General features: G+C 40.0%; 1 protein-coding gene across 2 annotated transcripts in view; it reads left to right on the forward strand.

Annotated features, from left to right (window-relative positions):
- Positions 1-8,642, forward strand: part of LOC121707830 — a 34,095-nt gene extending 25,453 nt beyond the window's left edge. The window contains exons 7-15 of one of the 2 annotated variants that reach the window (XM_042090674.1): positions 1,569-1,700; positions 3,850-3,930; positions 4,017-4,097; positions 4,566-4,584; positions 4,699-4,724; positions 5,257-5,291; positions 5,388-5,439; positions 7,126-7,160; positions 7,299-8,642. In XM_042090674.1, the coding sequence (XP_041946608.1) occupies positions 1,569-1,700; positions 3,850-3,930; positions 4,017-4,097; positions 4,566-4,584; positions 4,699-4,724; positions 5,257-5,291; positions 5,388-5,439; positions 7,126-7,160; positions 7,299-7,532 (695 nt within the window). In that variant the 3' untranslated portion in view covers positions 7,533-8,642. The remainder of the gene's footprint in view (positions 1-1,568; positions 1,701-3,849; positions 3,931-4,016; positions 4,098-4,565; positions 4,585-4,698; positions 4,725-5,256; positions 5,292-5,387; positions 5,440-7,125; positions 7,161-7,298) is intronic. The other variant, XM_042090675.1, reaches the window with a different exon arrangement.
- Positions 8,643-18,492: the final 9,850 nt, after the last annotated feature.

Raw genomic sequence — 18,492 nt, forward strand, 5'->3', positions numbered from 1 at the left:
AAATAAATCACTGTTTTACACCCATTTACGAGGCTCAATGTATCTCCACACTTCATTGGTAGACTTCCGAGGGCCCTGACATTTAAAACGAGACATTGAGAACTTTGAAAAAGCACTGGTAGTTTACTTACAAGACGATTTATACAGACAGTATCTTCACGAAGTTTAGCGTTTGCAGCCATCTTGAATTTAGTCACGATAAGTCGAGCAACGAGTAAGAATGAACAGCTATGATAAGGGATCAGATTCCAAAAATAATTCAGTGGAAATGCATGGATTCCAGTTGCTGCTACTGGAAGAAACTGGAATCCATGCATTTCCACTGAATTATTTTTGGAATCTGATCCCTTATCATACCTGTTCATTCTTACTCGTTGCTCGACTTATCGTGACTAAATTCAAGATGGCTGCAAACGTTAAACTTCGTGAAGATACTGTCTGTATAAATCGTCTTGTAAGTAAACTACCAGTGCTTTTTCAAAGTTCTCAATGTCTCGTTTTAAATGTCAGGGCCCTAGGAAGTCTACCAATGAAGTGTGGAGATACATTGAGCCTCGTAAATGGGTGTAAAACAGTGATTTATTTGCATGGCTAGCCCGATGCCGAAGCACCACTACTGAAAAAGTTGTTGGTAGCATCGGCTAACTAGCGCCAGATTTTGGAGTGCAGGGGACAAGTCGAGATGGGCTATGAGACATACGTTCACACTCGGTATCATGTTTCAATACACTTTAGGTCAATATCACACCGGAATTCTCCTTTAACTTGAGTCGCGATTCAAAGACCGCTGTTCACCAGCAGCAGCATCCATCTTCTTTGTTTTCAAGTAGCAGGGAATTCATGCGGAACCATCGCAACTCTGCTGTCATTAGGCTATGTTAAGCCCGTCCACCAACTCTATAAACGGTGTGATTGGCCTGACCAAAGTTTGGTTTTTCCAGCTCGCAAGCCAACAGAGTTGCTAGGCTACCCTGGCTGCAAATTACATTTGCTGCCCCTAGGGTCCGTCGTTCAAGGCTGATCCTTGATTATGATTGGCTGAATAGCATTGGATGGCGTTTTAAGATTCAGCATAACCCTACACCTTGACCGCATTTCGTTCTATTTACTGCGGCACCAGAAGCCTATTACTTGGCAGAAGAATGATTATCTATGAATGAATTGTTACATTTCTCATGGGGGTTTTAGGCGCTCTGCTTGCGTGTCACGCTTAACAACGCCCCTAAGCCAATCTGTTCTAAAATCAGTGTCACCCCGAGTAGGCCTACTGTCCGTACAAAAAATGGAAACAATAGGTAATACCGATTGTTTTCGGGATTTTTTCATACCGACAGTACTCGGTGACCTTGAGAAGCGGAGATCTATGTGAAAACTTGCTGGATTTGTCCTTTAAGTGTTTTTCAAATGTTTAGTACAATTTGTCAGTTTCAAAATTGTATATGTTGCCTATGCAATTTTTGCAACTAAATATATGAATATTTATGTGATTTACAGATTATCATGTTTTGTTTTTATCCACATTTTACACAGTGTCCCAACTTTTCACATTGTTAATCTGCTGTCCACAGCAGCCACAATAACAGCAGCAACAACAGCATGTGGAACAAAAACAATAGGCCTATCATCAACAACAACTTCAACATTAAAATCAACAAGAAAAATACTAACAACAACAATATATCCATCATCCTCAGGGCCTGGTATGTATAAGGTATTCACTTCCTCCAGTGAAGTTTTCAACTTTGTCCATATGATATGATGAGTGTGCTCATCAAAAAATAATATATACAGTATATAGATATAAAGACTTTGGTATATCTATATATCTATATCTCCATTTGTAAAAACATTATAAAGTCATGTTATTTAATTGTGTATTTCAGGTAATATCAATCAAATGGCTATTTTGTTGTTTTGATTGAGTAAAGATTAGTCAAATATTAATACCCAATTACAGTTCTGAAATTACTTGTGAAACAAAATGTAAAAAAAAATTATGAAAATTAATTAAAATGGTGGATATAGCGTTTTGGAACCAGACTCTTCAAGAGCTATGTAAGGGATAATGTATAGAACGCCATTATCAGGAAATAGGTCCCGACAGGGCGAACTGGACCCCAACGCGTTGGGGGAGCTATTTCCCGATAATGACCGGCGTTCTTTACATTATCCCACTTATTACACGGCTACTTGAAAAAACGAAAAAATAAACCCCCCACGATAAGACTCTTTAGCCTACATATATTTGTTACCGATTTTATCGTAGCCTAGCTTTTGCTGAGAAACAAATAGTTCGCAACACAGGCTGAACTTGAATCAAACATTCTTTAGAACACAGCTGATCAACCATCTGCTTTAACTTTTGAATTAAGTTCCAGTACTTGGAAGACGTGAATAAGAAGCACAAAACCCATTTTCCTTGACAGTGGTCTGTTATACTTAGCAACGGTCTGTTATTGAGAAATATCACACCATCGAATGTTGGGAAGGCCCATTCAAGTGAATGAAGCATTCCCAAGAGAATGAAGAGCCGTGTAATACATATATATATATAATGTTTTATATTTAAATTTAAATGACGATATTGACAAAGTAATTTTGTTTTAGAATATTAGTTTCTTAAGGGGATATTCCACCATTTAGGGAATTACACTCATTTTCCACTTCCCCTCGAGTTAAACAATTGATTTTTACCTTTCTCCAGTTCATCCAGCGACCGACCGACTGACAGACCGACAGACAGACAGACAGACAGACACTTTATTGATCCTCAAGGGGAGGGATACCACTTTTAGCTCCAGCCTAGCATAGATCATTGAATCGGATTAGACCATTAGCATCTCGCCTGCTAGCATCACGCTTAAAAGTGACTAAGATTTCCAGTAATTTTCCCATTTAAAACTTTTCTATTCTCAAGTTAGAAAGTGTAATAAGACTAACGGAAAATGAAACGTGAAGGCAACAGGCCCACTACTGACCATTTATAAACTATACTTTATACATTTATAAACAATAGAGCAATTCCACGGAAAATTATGTTTTTTGTAACATCCAACGCCAATAAAATATGGTATGATGTGAATGATTACATGAATCTGAGCATTTGCTAATTTTGGCTGAAGAATGTACATGAGAAAAAATGCACAAAAAATTAATGTTATCCTTCACATCATACAACTGGCAAGGCATTTCACTGGCGTTATGGATGTGACAAAAAGTGTTCCGTGGAATTGCCCTATACGAATATGCGATTTTCTAGGCTGATTTGACATGGAACTATACTCTCATACCAATGTAATAATCAAGGAACATTGCAAACGTACCATGGGCGCAGCAGCACAATGATATCACGCAACACCTGAAAATAGTCCCCATAGGCCTTCCAGCAACAAGTTTGAGCTGCAGCAGATTATTACGCCAGAATGAGAGTATAGTTCCATGTCAAATCAGCCTAGAAAATCATATTTTAGAAATGTATAAAGTATAGTTTATAAATGGTCAGTAGTGGGCCTGTTGCCTTCATGATTGTTGCCTGATCATAATGTAATCTGAAAACTGCTGCCCTGATTAAAAAACAATGCAAATGATCTCAGCTGGTATTCCGTCTATAACGGAGTAGAATGGGATGGAAGGGAAGTGTCTCCAAACTTTTGACTGGTAGTGTATTAAAAAATGCTAGAAAATCATAAAAAAGGAAATTGTTGGTTGGAAAAGGTTGGTTGACTGCTCTACATGTAGGCCTACCTTTGCTAGTAAAATGGTGATCGTGACAGCAATATGCTTGATGGAAAGACTGTGTATAAATGATTTGCATTTTCCTCTTCCCCGTGTAATTTTATGTATACCCAGCAGTTTTAACATCGACCAGTCTAAGAGACTACTCAACTCACCTGCACTCCAATCAAGCTGCAAAGGATTCCTTCACATTTGGTAAACTTTTCAATTCTTCTCACACGACACCTGGTTTTCAGTGAGTCGTAGACATACTCTGCATGACACTGTGTCTCTGATTTAAGGTCCATGGTTGCCTGTGTCAGCCGTGGTACTTGTAGTGGGCCTGTTCCTGGGTGTCCTCACTGCCGGATGTCTCTCCCCCAGTGAGTTTTTCACTTCCTTGTCAACTGCCCTGCCACAGAGCATTTTAGCTGTTTGTTGATGTCTGATTGTGATAGATAATGAAGGAAGCTGGGTCAGTGGTGTTTTAATGTGTGTTTATTTGCACTATTGTTATGTAAAACTGCACATTGTTGTACTGGTATTTTACTTGTTCAGTGACAATAAAGTTGATTTTAGTCTAACCTAATCTAATTACGTAAACATCAGCGTCATCTCGCAGTGTAACTTCATCTGCATTTGATTAAGCATTAGGTTACTGTAAATGCCCTCCCTTAGAATGTTACATACGTTTCTTGATGAATATTTGGTTGATTGGCGACAATTGATTGTGTTTAGTGTGGGAATGTTAAAGAAAGATCTCTGTGTGTTATATGATTTTGAATATGTTTTATTTTGTGTGGAAATGTTTGTGTAGCATGTTAATGTAAATACCAAACTCTTTCCTACAGAGAGGCATAAACACACAAGGTCAGATAAATCAGCAGTCCACATATCAAATACAGACACAAAATACATCTTCAAAATACAGACCACATTTGCTTATCATACAGTATAAATGTTTTTTTTTTTGTTTCTGTCCAGATCACAGAATGCCACAAATTGGAGAAGTAAGAAATCATGACATACCCACCAATAACACATGTTTTTTTAAAACAATGACTAACAAACTCTTGAAAGAACATGCCAGCTATTTGGGAAATTAGCTTATCTACCTAAGAGTTAGATAAGAGGATATGTAGCCTTCTCTTTTCTGTGTTTGCAATAATCCAGTCTGACACCTGCTTTTTAGCTTTGCATAATTCACTGGAGGTGGGTTTTTACCAATTAGCCTAGCAAGACTACAGTCTAGTTAAAAGGGAGCTATAGGCAAAGTGGTGTAACCTATTTCAAGTGAATTATGCTAAGCTAATCTAATGGTGTCCGATTGGGTATTAACAATGTTTTCATTGACTGCATATTGTGTGAAAATGACATGAATTGTGTTAATGATGTGACCATAAGAGATGGATGTTGTGCTAATTGTATTTAGAGTTTTGGAAATGGGAATTCAGATTGAACAAAAGCATGCAATTGAAAACAACTGTTAGTGATATATTTTGTTTAATAATTTATGTGATTAATACACCTTTTTATTCCTAGGTGATGCTGTCAGATTTGGTCCAAATAATATCAAGGTGAGTACAGAATATTTAACAGCTGTTTACAACCTATTACATCTTTCAGCAACTCATACTTTCACTCACTGAGAATGATGACATTGTCTTCTATAGCAGATGGATAAAGGGGGTGATAGGTCTCTCCTTGCCATCTTGGAAACCTCAGGTAAAAACTGTATCTGGAACACTGTGTTGATTTTACGTTGATAGAGGATGAAGTTACTGTATAACAATTTCATTAGAAGATGAAGATATAATTTCCCATAGCTTTGATAACAAAACCATGATCATGTGTGATTTACTGTTTAAAATGTATTTTTTAGCAGCAGAACATAGGCTATACTACTACACATACAGCAGTATATGTGTTGTTTCTAAAACGCTGGTTCCAAACTTTTGACTGGTACTTTTTTGCTTCACTTAAGGGAAGAGGAGAGACCGTATAGTCTGTCTGCCTCTCCACCCTCTCCATGTTTGTGTTTGTATACTGTCTGTCCACTAGCCACTTTTTACCACTGTCTTACTGCTTCACTGTTTGCATGCTATATTAGCACATATGCATAACCCCTCCCTCCATCCCACAGCCGAATTATGGCCACACTTATACTGTATCTATACTTAATACTGATGATTTTGATACCATAGATTTAATAGAGACCCAGTCAGACCAATAGTATGAAAAATCAGGAACAGAGTTTATTTACAATGATGCGCATCAAGAGAGAGACAGCATGACTTCACCTAAAGATCCATCAGCTGCTCTAACTAGACAAGGAAATAGTTAGAGTTTAAGTATCCTTCCAGGCTGACGGGAGATGGCGTTGGTCATCCCATCTCACGTGGACTACACTGAATCAGACCCAGATTAGTGGCAGCCTAGCAATCCGGAGCAGATAGCTACTGACGCAGCCATGCAGAACAGTGAAACACTGCAAAGTCATAATATTCCTGCTTATCTCTAAACACAGTCACACAGATATATACACAGGGACAGTACAGATATCATACAGTCATTACATAGAATCATACTTTTAGTATCAAAGTGACCTACTAATGAGAAATGCAGAACATTAAACCACATATTGGAATATTGGACATAATGCAGAACATTAAACCACATATTGGAATATTGGACATAATGTTCTATTCCACTTTCTCTCAATATAATCAATATTTGTATAATGGCTGTAACCCTATTACGTCAACCCATTCTTGCACTGATGTTTTTTTTTTATATTACCTTGTCTACTCTCTTATATGTCCATATTTATTTTATGCTGGTCTCTAGACTTTATTCTTGCACTGTTGCACTGTTGGACTTACTCATTTGCACCATCACCATGACACTCTCACAGAGCACCTTACCTTACTATGCACAGAGAATCACAGACTCAGTCCCTGCCTCAGTCATTGCAAGCGCCTCATGCTTAATCACCCCTAAACACACTATGTGGATACTGTTTTAGACTTGATGCAGATTTAGTGTTATTTAGTATAATTTGTATTTTAGTATATTCTTTATCTTCTACTGTCCTTATTGCTTAGTTGTGTTTTTTATATTATTTACTTTTATTACTTTTTTTGCTGTTAGTGCATGTTGTGTGCGATGTCTGTACAGTATTAGCCTGACGAGCCAGACCCACGCTACTGAGACCTTGAATTTCCACTTGGGGATCAATAAAGTATCTATCTATCTTTCTATCTATCTATCTATCTATCTATCTATCTATCTATCTTATTTCAGTGGGTCACATTGTGTGTCACATGGTGTATACTTTATTCTAGTGTGAGACATACTTATCCTGACCACATGTGCACATACTCACACGTTCTCATGCATTTGGTGTTTCAGGCAGTGATCTGAAAAAAGACTCAGAGGAGGATGTGGTAAGGCTGATAGCTTTATGTACCTCAGATGCACTTTTCAAGCACTTCTCTTAAGTTGGACCAAAAACCTCATCTTATTTCTGTACAGTATTAAAGGATATTTTCAATAACTAAACCTATGCACTTTGTTTCCCTCAGTCCAACCCGTATCATGTGTACAGCACCATTCCTGACACACTGGACGTTTCCACCCAGCAGGGCCCCACCTACAGCTTAGCACAGGCAGGAAGGGACCCACACACCACCCAGCAGGGCCCCACCTACAGCTTAGCACAGGCAGGAAGGGACCCACACACCACCCAGCAGAACCCCACCTACAGCTTAGCACAGGCAGGGAGGGACCCACACCACCCAGCAGGGCACGGCTTATAGCTTTCTGCAGGTCTAATTTCACTGGTCCTGTAGTCTTTAAATTAAAGCAATAACAAAACGTGTACAAAAGCTACTATCATTGTGTCAGTAGACATATAACTGTGCCATCAATGTAGTCAATAGGGCACTGTAATGCAAGACTATACAGTATGAGGCTGTGGCCAAAATGCTTATATATTTTCTTGTCTTCTGATACATTCTGTCAGTAGTGAAACAGCCTGCAAGAATAAGATGAAAACCTTATGGCCAAGACAGACAACCTAGAGACACATGTGCAGAATGAATGTAGACATATGATATCATTTGGATCCTATGGTAGAATATTCATATAACAAGACAAGATTCCTTATAGTGTATAACAAATTACAGTTAATATGTTGCTAGCACGTGGTCTTGTTTTTCTGTTCTGTCTCCAGTAAATACTAATGTATTCTTATCTACTGAAATGCTATGAAATGACACAGACTCTGTACTCAGGATAACACAGTTAGACTCCAGCTGTACAGTGGAAAATATGTCTTTATTTGTTGTTCTTTTCTCTTGGGAGGACAAAATGTACATAGGTCTTTGAAGCTCTTTACAAAAGCAATGTCCTTAAAACAGGCAAGTGTGGGGTTTCAGTTTGAGCCTGCTCTGCAGCAAAACCCACTGACACTGTGGTTTAAATGCTTACTGGCACAGCTATATGCTCATGTACTACAACAGTTTCTTCAATCTGTCCATGCATTGTTTTAGTCAGTTACTTCTTCTATATGAAATCACCTCAGCTATAAAAATAATGAGGTAGAATGAATTTAACAGCAGAACATTTGTCACTCTTTTATCGATTAAAATCCACACTTAACACATCAGAGTATTCAATTGACAAAAGCAATCAAGGCAAAAACGTCATTCCAACAAACTGTCACATCACCTTTGAAGGTGCTGTTTGTAAGATTTGAATTCACTTTTCTTACATATTTTGATTTTTTCTTACATATTTTGAAGTCAATGGCTAATTTGTGTTCTAGTGTGTGTAGTCACTGACCAACAGAGGTATGGCCCACAGTGTGTAACAAATGGGATTTTGTCTTTCTAATAAATGTTTTTTCCTGGAAGACTTGTACTCTCTGGATGACTGTTTTGTCTGTATGTTCTCGGCATGTTGTGCTCTAAAGGGATATTTCCCTCCAAATCAGCAAGGTTTTTTTCAGTGGTCACCATTTGCTCCTGGATAAGATATGATCTGATTGTCACCATTGTTGGCTATTAACATGGTTTGCTTTGATTGGTGGCATCTGATATTTGTCATCAGCAGGGTGTACTGTGATAGGCAGCTTACACTTGAGACTCGTTGTGTTCACAGGAGTCAAAGACCAAACACAACCACACTGATTCGCCAGTGGAGGAGCCTTTTGGTGCATTCATGGCACTTTGGAATGACAAGGACCGCCCCCGTGGCTACTTTGTTTTTCCCACAGCAAGTGTTCATGTGCTTTTCCGTCAGAATGTGTGACAAACACGGATGCAACAACAAGGGTTAAAACATACAGTTGTTTATTTTGTATTAATTAGTGTATTTGCTTAAAATATATTGTAAGACGCTTGTGAAAGAAAGATATGCAGCTTTCAAGTGACAAAAACAGCAAATTCCCAAGTTCACATTAAAACTGTTGGACATGAAAGGCCACATGAACTACAAACGAACTGGGCAACTCTGTTAGCAAAATCTAGCCCCAGTTTCTGACCTCTGACTCACACATTACGTGACGTGAATGACGCAGAATGATGATGTTTTCACTGGGAAAAAGGTTTTTCTGAAGCCCATGAACGCTAGGTTTGTGTAAATAGCATCATCACAATGACAAGATGATAACCACCATTCTCTTTGAAAACATATATCTTAAATAATGTAGCCTATTTCTATATCACTTTGAGCATTAGGGCTGTGACGTTTTAGGAGGCTGTTTAGAAACAAACTACAGAGGAAAAATGAAAATATATTTGAAAAGATATTCATGTGAATTATCCTTTACCCTAACCCACAATTTTCCACCCACCATTCTCCTCCATAGCCTACTGGTGTAGCAATAGCGCTGAAAATCGTATGAAATCCAAGCCATGCAATAGGACTGCGAATTACTTGGCAATAAACAAAACATTTTTTGTCTTACTCATGGAGAGATTTCAGATGTGCAATAACTATAAAAGGCGTTGTCATAAGTTAGGGTGGGTGTTGGTGATTGCTATTGAAATGTTACAACCAAATTGTCCACTGAAATCTGAACTTAAAGGTGCTCTAAGCGATGCTGGGTAACGTCACTTCTGTTGACTTTCAAACAAAACAGAAAGCTACTGTAGCTCGCTACTTTCCGTGCTGCTCCCGTGCAATTAAAACTCCTAAACGCGCATCTCATCTGTGATTTGCTGGAACAGTTTGTTATGGGCTACGTTTGTCCAGGTTGTTTTTGTTGCTGTTTTTGGAGCCTGGGCTGTCCACAGAGATCGCGTTTTTTTACAGTGTATTCAGGACACAGACAGCTAGCAGGTTAGGTGATGTTTGCAGTAAGTGACATAAAATGTTTTAGTAGGTGGTGCAAAAACAAGCAAAAAGATTATTAAAGATTAGATAGAATATATAAAGGCTTATAGGCCTACATAATATTGATAATTTAAATGCAAAAATCACATAGGCCTATTATTTAGGAGGACTACCCTTGCAAAAAAGGGGTGAGGGTCTGTTTGTTTCAAATGAGTAGCCCTCCATATGATTTCGGGTCCTTCAGGTAGCCCTCATTCCCAAAAAGGTTGGAGAGCCCTGATATACATGATCTCAATAGGTTCCATGATACTGTAACTGAAGGGATGGAACTACAACCATGAAGAGGTTACTCCTGGGAATCTGCTGAATGACAAAAGTCTTGCAAACAAGAAGGGTGGGCGTTTTATCTGGGAAACACTTTATAATTATATATAAAAATATGTTTTAACAGAAATCAATTCTTCATCTTTCAGTGTGTATGCTTCCAGCAGTTCAAATGGTGGTGTAACCAACTTACTCCGCCAGTCAAGGTAAAGGAACACATTGGATAGGGCTACTTATAGTATACATTAATTCACTTCCAGGTTCCCAGAAATGAAAGCAACTGAAAATGCAGGCTAATGGGGGCTATACAGGGTATTTTTGTATTCTTTCAGTGCTGTTTTTACTTAGCTGTATGCATAACCCCATGCACATCTTAAGCATGAAATGTTAACGAGTGCAAGACCACATCCTGAGTGAGCAGAGCTTGGTTGGGTGATGTTGTATAGCCTACTATGGTGTGTACATGTATTTTCGGCTGCTGTACCTCATGCAGCCCTCGTAGTCAATGTTTCCAGCTGTCTCTTTGATGGTGCACTCAGAAACGAAGGCAGGGTACTCTGTGTCACAGGGAACCATCATGGTGTGACCCCTTTGGCCTTGACCAGCTGGGGACTGTTAGAGAATCGGCAGAGATAGTGATAAAAATAACGGAGTGTCTATTTACACCCCTGGTACGAATAGCCTTGGCCACACAGCTGAGCTATTCACACCTGTGACATACATAACAACAAAAAGACGTTGCTCACGTGTACAAACAATATGGCGGAATTTTTCGTCAGCAGAAAGAGAGGAATTCTGAAAGGTTTCGGCACTAATATCTGTTCAGATTAAGTTTTAGATTGAAAAGTTGTGTTTTATTTTAATACTTTTGCTTCAGTGAAAACATACAACTGTCAGTTTGTTAGTTAACAGAAATGTCGTAAATATGACGTTCAGGCCTATAAACTATAAATTTACCCGCAAACACCATTCTAGTGGAAGAAGATCCTGAAGAAAGAAGAAAATCCTGAAGACCCAGCTCTTTAGAGAACATCTCCTCTCATAGCAACACTTACAACAAGTCTTGCTGATCCTAGCACTCACCTGCCGTCTTAAACTGACACGTAACTGTTAAAAACAGCACTCACTGATGCACTTATTCTTACTGTACTCTAATGTTTTTTAAATTGTCCTAAAATTGTTGAGAATTGCTCTAACACTTAAAATGTTTACCATGTTGTTAGTCGCTTTGGCTAAAAATGCGTCAGCCAAATGTAATGTAATGTAATGTAAAAGAAGATTCGATTCCCCCGTGATGCGTTATGGCAGAGTGAGTACACGTGCGTGTGTACCAACATCTCTGGAGAGAAGACGCGCAATTTGAACAAGAAATCGGTTCTCAAACGGAAGTTTTCTTTGCAATAATTAGCTAGTTCATGCACCAGGGTGTAATAGCATACAGTACTATACCAGGGTACGAATAGCATCCACTTCTAACTATACATTAATGCAAACAGCATGCCTTATTCAGAGTGTCTATTACACAGCTGAGCTATTCACACCCTGTTACGTAACAACAACAAAACATGTTGCTTGTTTTTTATTATTATTAGTACATTGTGTGATCAATATGCCAGAATAAATCACAGGGATGCAAATAGCATAAACTGATATTTGTACCAGACGGAGTAATGGAAGCTTTTAGCGTAAATTCTGTCAGGAAGACTCAATGCATGCGTCACTCATTCATTCATTACTTCCGACCAATCACCAGTCTGCATCAGCCTTTATAATCACTTTACTTTGCACCTGCCTGTTGCTTTCAGGTGCCGATTTTCGATGTTCCGTATCCATGCACGGGTAGCTAGTAATTCACTTCGCCACAACTTTAACATTTGATGCAGTCACAGACCAGTAGCTTAGCCTACATTACGTTCGCTTCAACTGAGTTGGACGCATCTCACCAAAGTCTCGGGGGTTTCCATTAATGTAGCATAGTAAACGTCGGAGAGTAAGGTAGGCCAAATTGTGCCACTGTTCGGGTTGTCCGCCCGGTCTTATCAACGGAAAGAGACAAGTTCTGCGGCTTGGAGGTTCTCTTTCACCCTAGTCTCGTGTTAGATCCTAGTGCTTAATGAGGTTAACGTCGTATCGCTTATAACGCAAATATGGTTGCTAAACTTTCTGGCGAAAACCGTCAGACTTATCAGGCTACGCTGTTAACATACATGTACGGAACCTTTAAAAAAAAAAAAAAAAAAAACTCAGTTAGGCTACTCTAGTTATCGACACTCGCGATGGTTTCCTTGCCAAAGTTGCCATGATACAGCTTTGCTAGGTCCACATCCTAGGCAAATTGTCTCGCTGGTCAGGCTGTTGTGTATGGAAGGCCAACAGGGACAAAAGTACTCTTCCTTCTTGGCTGCAGTGTTAGTCGCAGAGATGCTGTTGATATTGTCTGCAGGGCGGTAGGCTACTAATGTCATTAACCCATAATATTTCCGATGCACCTGAAGGCCATATCTTATTTTCATTATCTCATGTCTGGCTGATCATTATTGTCTGTCATCGTCTGTTACCGTCATTGGTTATGTGTCTACTTAATATGTAGGCCCATACATTGGGTTCGTTGATTTAACTAATGGCAACGTAATGTATCATGGCTGTTTATTTGCCTACGTGCTAGGTCCTTTTTGAAAATGCTATGTCTCCTCTCTAACCACTCCATTCCTCCTTGCAGGTCTTCAGGCTGTAGGGACTAGAACAAGATCTTTCTTTTGCCAAAAGAGCCACACCTCTAGCAGGCACAAACTCTTCTTCAGGCCAATACTGGACTCACCCTTATACTTTTTCCAAGCACAATGCACTTTGCTTGTCGTTATTCGTAATCTCCCATTACGTCACGGCAGACGCAAGCACAGGGATGGCATTCCTTCCCATTTCTTCATTACTTAACATCTTAATAATCTTTCAATTTCAGGAGCAGCTCCTCTTCGTTTAATGTAAATGCCTCTCTTTAATTTAAGGGTATGCATCTGTCGGCAGTGGAGTACTGACCCTCACCGTAACTATCTACTTCATGCAGGGATGCGGGGCTGGTTCACGTAGGCCTATAGCCAAAACGTTCATCGAGGGACGGTGCTTTGGTTCATATTTAGTCTTACTTCATCCAGGTCATGTGATGTCAACTTATTTACCTCCTCATCTAAGCTGTACGCTAACCCTGTAGCCTACTCTTCATGTCTTTATCCCACCACCGTAGGAGCAGCAGCATTAGTGAACTTACATTGTTTAATCATTAGATTTTGTAATTCACTATCGGATATCCATATGTCCTCGAATCTCAATCACATAATTCTCAATCGTCTTAAAATAAAATCAATCGGCAATTATTAGTCTACATCACCAATTCACTCTAACTATTTAATTTACAAGGTCTGTGATGCTGGTTCACATATTCTAAACACCCACTTACTCTTGGCTCTGGAGCAGTGCTTTGTTTCACATTTAATCTTATTTCACCCAGTCAGCATGATGAGGATTACTCTTCCATCTCTTGTCTTTATTTTAGTTATATGCTAAACCATCCTCAGCGACCATCCATAAGTGCTAGTGTACTCCAGCTATGTATCTGTTGATTGTATTTTGTCTTGTCCTGTTGTGTCCTTAGGTCTGCCGCTGGTTAGTTAACCCTGGCTCTCTTCACTCCCTATCACTTCACTCCTTGAATGTGTTCCTCATGGCTTTCTATGGGTTCATGCGCTCTGGGGAATTTCGTTCTGACAGCCAGGTTTTTAACCCTTCTCAGGATCTGGCTTGCTCAGCCATCCTCTTCTCCTCCCACTTCTATAGTGTAATTCTGAAACATTCCAAAATGGACACCTCAGGTCTTTGTCATTATCAGAGATTCTAAAGTAAATGACTCTTCTGTCCCTATACTTCTATGATCAACTATCTTAAACTTCGCCCACACACTTCTCCTAATGCACCTCTCTTTCTTCTACCCACTGGGTTATCTATGTCTAAACAATGGTTCAGAATCCACTTGTCGACAGCGGTTGGTAGATGCGGGCTCTCAACCTCCCAATATACTGGCCATTCCTTTCGCATCGGCGCTGCAACGTCAGCAGCCGCTCTAGGATTACCTGCATCCTCAATCAAGTTGCTCGGAAGATGGTCTTCGTCGGCTTACGAGTCCTATATAAGACCTTAGGGTCAAGCCCCTTCTAGCTGCGCAAATAGCTCTTGCAAGTGTCAATTAAGGTAAGTTACCTTGCAGAGGTCTGTAGGTGGTTATTCGGCTCAGCTAAAGCATTATATTAATTACGTTGGACCCGAGCCACTCTTCTCCAGTCACTACGCACAGCCGGCACTTTAGGCACAGAATAAAGCGTTAATACATTGTAGTCACTACGCACCGCCGCCCTTGGTCTAGCTTCTGCAAGCAGAACCTCGGGTAATCTCACGTCACAACAGTTAATTTCTTTTATCCTACCATCACCCCACTTCACTCATCATATACATACGCGACTCGACTCGGCAGTCGACTCGAATCGCAATCATCAAATCGCAATCATCAATCGTTATCGAACCGAACGATCATTAAGCACTTTCCACGGGGATTTGCACCACATTGCATTACATTCTTGCCGTGCAAGAACCGAGCTTACGAAAGCTCTGAGCTTGTGCAAGCTCCTCGACTTCGCTGCAATCGCTGCAGACCATGCTGGTCATTTTCTTCTTTTCACCAGAGAGTGCTCAAGCTTTCTATCTGTTTCTCTATACCTTTTCTCTCAACTTATTACCTATGGACAATGTCTATCATGTTTTCCTGTCTCATTTAGCTAACGTTACCTATGCTGCTCATCTTATTTTGGGGGGCCTTTCCAAGAGCAAGGTGCAAAAGCATGGCTCACTCTTCATCTTGCCCTTGGATCTGCTTTAGCTCCATTCCGTTGCAGGATGCGGCTTGCTCACGGAAACAAGTCATCACATTTAGGGGTCGTACTTAAATCTGATATAATCTGTCATGGACACTACACCGTGCTGTTATTTGGTTAAGTCAACATGATTAATTCATTAATCTAAACCTTGCCGCTTACATTTCTATCCTAATAGTAGGCCTATACGTTGTGCTATTTAGCTTTCTTTAACATGGCTTTACCTCTGCCGGATGTACAGTAGTTAATTTCATGTTCTGTTAATTTCATCTGCTGTACATCTTGTCCTCGCAGCTTCTGTTCACCATTTAACCGTAACAAATGGAGTTCACAAACTGTAATATTTTGCATCAACTTGCTTATCAATTAAGAGCTAGCTACTCCATTTGCTTGTCACAAGGCTCACAAGAATCTATTGACTGTATGGTTACTGAGTTCTTGATTACTAAAGACTCACTCAGCAGTAATGAGCATTTCGTAATGAGCATTTCGTAATCAATGTACTTCCTCTTGCAAATGTCTGGTGGTGGCTATCGAAATTTAATCATATTACTCATCTCTTCGTTTCTGGTGCCCGTACTGGCTTGGTCGCATTTGTGCAGGTCATAATCTTTAACTGCAAGCGCTATTTCTTCTGCACTAACCTGAGCTTCTGCAACTGCAAGCTCATTGTCCCCCGAGCATTTGCAACTGCAAGCTCTATCCCGCTAACCTGACCCTAGCCAGATGAATGTCGTTCCGCTTAGCTCCGCCTAGCTTCACTCACATCCATCTGGGACCTCTTCCATTGAGAGTGATTTCTCCAACCAACTTTATGGTTTAGCCAATCAGGACGCAGGGTGGGAGTTTCATAGATGTGACATAGCGTAGAAGCGACTGTGAGTCTGTTATTAGCGTCACGGGTTGGCTTCGATGTGAGTGGTTGAAGTAGCACGTCAATAGATGACGGACAAGTGGCTTATTCAATCATATGCAAGCATTTTTTGATTAGGCCCAGCCTTCTGAAGCAACACTTCAATGGATCGGTTCCAGATGGATGAGTGGAGCTAGGCGGAGTGAAATTCATCTGGCTATTGCCAGGTTACTATCCCGCTGCACTAACCTTGAGCATCTGCAACTGCGAGCTCTATTCTGCTGCACTGACCCTGAGCATCTGCAACTGCAGGCTCTAGCCCCTGCACTGACCCTGAGCGTTTGTAATTGCAAGCTCATCATCCTGCACGTTGTTAGTTAACCCTTAAGCTAAGCTTCTGCAAGCATTAGTCACTCAAGCTTGTTCGAAGGGTTGAACATCTGCAAGCTCAATTCCCTTCCTTAACTTTAAATCAATCAGAATTTGAGTCACAGGTGGCCGAATCCTCATCAAATCATCAGTTTATTTTATTAATAGTATATTCTTCATGTGTCTCTGTGTCTCGCTTTCTCCGATTCATCTCCTGAGCTCAACCGGATAATACAACATGCACTGTTTAATATTGTTATGCTCTATTTCAGAGAGGATGACCATCTAAGCATTCCGGTGGGTATCTTTATTTCTTATTCTTTGGGGGTAGGCTCTGCCCCTGCCGTCTCATACCGGCAGGATCTGAAAGGGTCTGCACACTCGGTGACCTGGACCGAGGACGGGGCCTATGCCAAAGACTGTCTTATTGTTGCTTATGCCTTTTGTATATCCTTTGATGGATTAAAACGTGTGTTAACTTTCATTGTACCTCCCTGAGTCTTTCTGATAGAATTACTAGAACACATTGCTGTGTGCACCGGGGTACGAATAGCATACATTGATATTTGTACCAGACGAGGTACTAATAGGACACATCGCTGTGTGCACCAGGGTACGAATAGAATTCACTTCTAATTCCACCAGGTTACGAATAGCATACACTGCTAATTGTACCAGGGGTGCAAAAGCCCTAAAAATAAACAATTTATGGTAGATGAACCAAAAAAGTGACCAAAGTGTTTAGGGTGTGTGTGTGTCAAAATCAGATACAAAGACACAAATGGATTCCAACTAGGGAATTTTTTTTAATTGTGTGCAGCCAAATATTTTTATTTTTATTTTACATTGTAACTTGTTCTGTTATCAACAATCACCTTTGGCTGCTACTATTTTGACGCACCCCAGATAGCAAAATCAGATTGGCAGATAACGGACTGCTGGTGGTATGCTGCCGGTGGCATACCACTTGTGATCCACCATTGGACCACCATCTCTTTAAATTTAACTTGTCATAAATATTTAGAAAATACATGAAATGTTATCAAAATGATATATGGAGTATAACTGAACAAATGAAAAAGATTTTAGACCAATAGTGGCAATTGGGCCATGTGTCTGCAACCCGCCGGTGGAATGGTGCTTTTAAGGGCTGTGGACACGAGTGCGGCACAGTCCCCTTTCGACATTCAATTATATTATGTTGGTCTTCTCAATACAACTCTGCACACCAGCATCACACTTTGCCACCGCCTAAATTACGATTCAGTTCTATTTTGTCGGCGACACTCCATAAAATCCATTGTTCGACCAGTGTTTGGCAGTTAAAAACTTTGGCGCTGATGTGGGTGTGAAGTGATAGTGCACTCATCTCGGCGCCGGTGTTGGCTCAGTCCACATGGAATTAAAATATCACCAAAGCACTTCAAGTTTAAAGGTGCTAGAAGTGATGCAGGGTACCGTTACTTCAGTTGACATTCAAACAAAACAGACTTAGCTAGGATTAATTTCAGTTTATATCCGCTATATTTCTGAGGAATAGGCTAGCAGTGTCGGTTCAGACTTCCATGGGGCCTATAGGCAAAATCCTGCTAAGGGGCCATCCTAACTGAACTCTGAGGATCAAAATGTAACCATTTTTATATGTATATATTATCTGACACCTCAGTGCTTCCAATACAATCATCCCACCCCATTTTGGATGTCTATGGAAGTTACCAAATAGTGTTTTTCCCCATAAAGGACCGTCACATCTATATAAATGCCCAGTTTTAGGGTCTGGGCCGTTTGCTTTTGATGCTTGCTGCAGCTGTACATATCCCCTTACAAAAAATAACTATCTTTTTCGAAGTACAGTTCAGTTATAGTAGGCTACATTGCAGTAGCCTAGTATTTTCCAGTGTCCAATGTACTGCATTTCTGTAGTAAATTACAGTACTATGCAGTGCAATGCAGTTTTTGTCCAAAATACTGCAT

Source organism: Alosa sapidissima, chromosome 4, assembly GCF_018492685.1.
Source record: "Alosa sapidissima isolate fAloSap1 chromosome 4, fAloSap1.pri, whole genome shotgun sequence".
NCBI classification, from domain to species: domain Eukaryota; kingdom Metazoa; phylum Chordata; class Actinopteri; order Clupeiformes; family Clupeidae; genus Alosa; species Alosa sapidissima.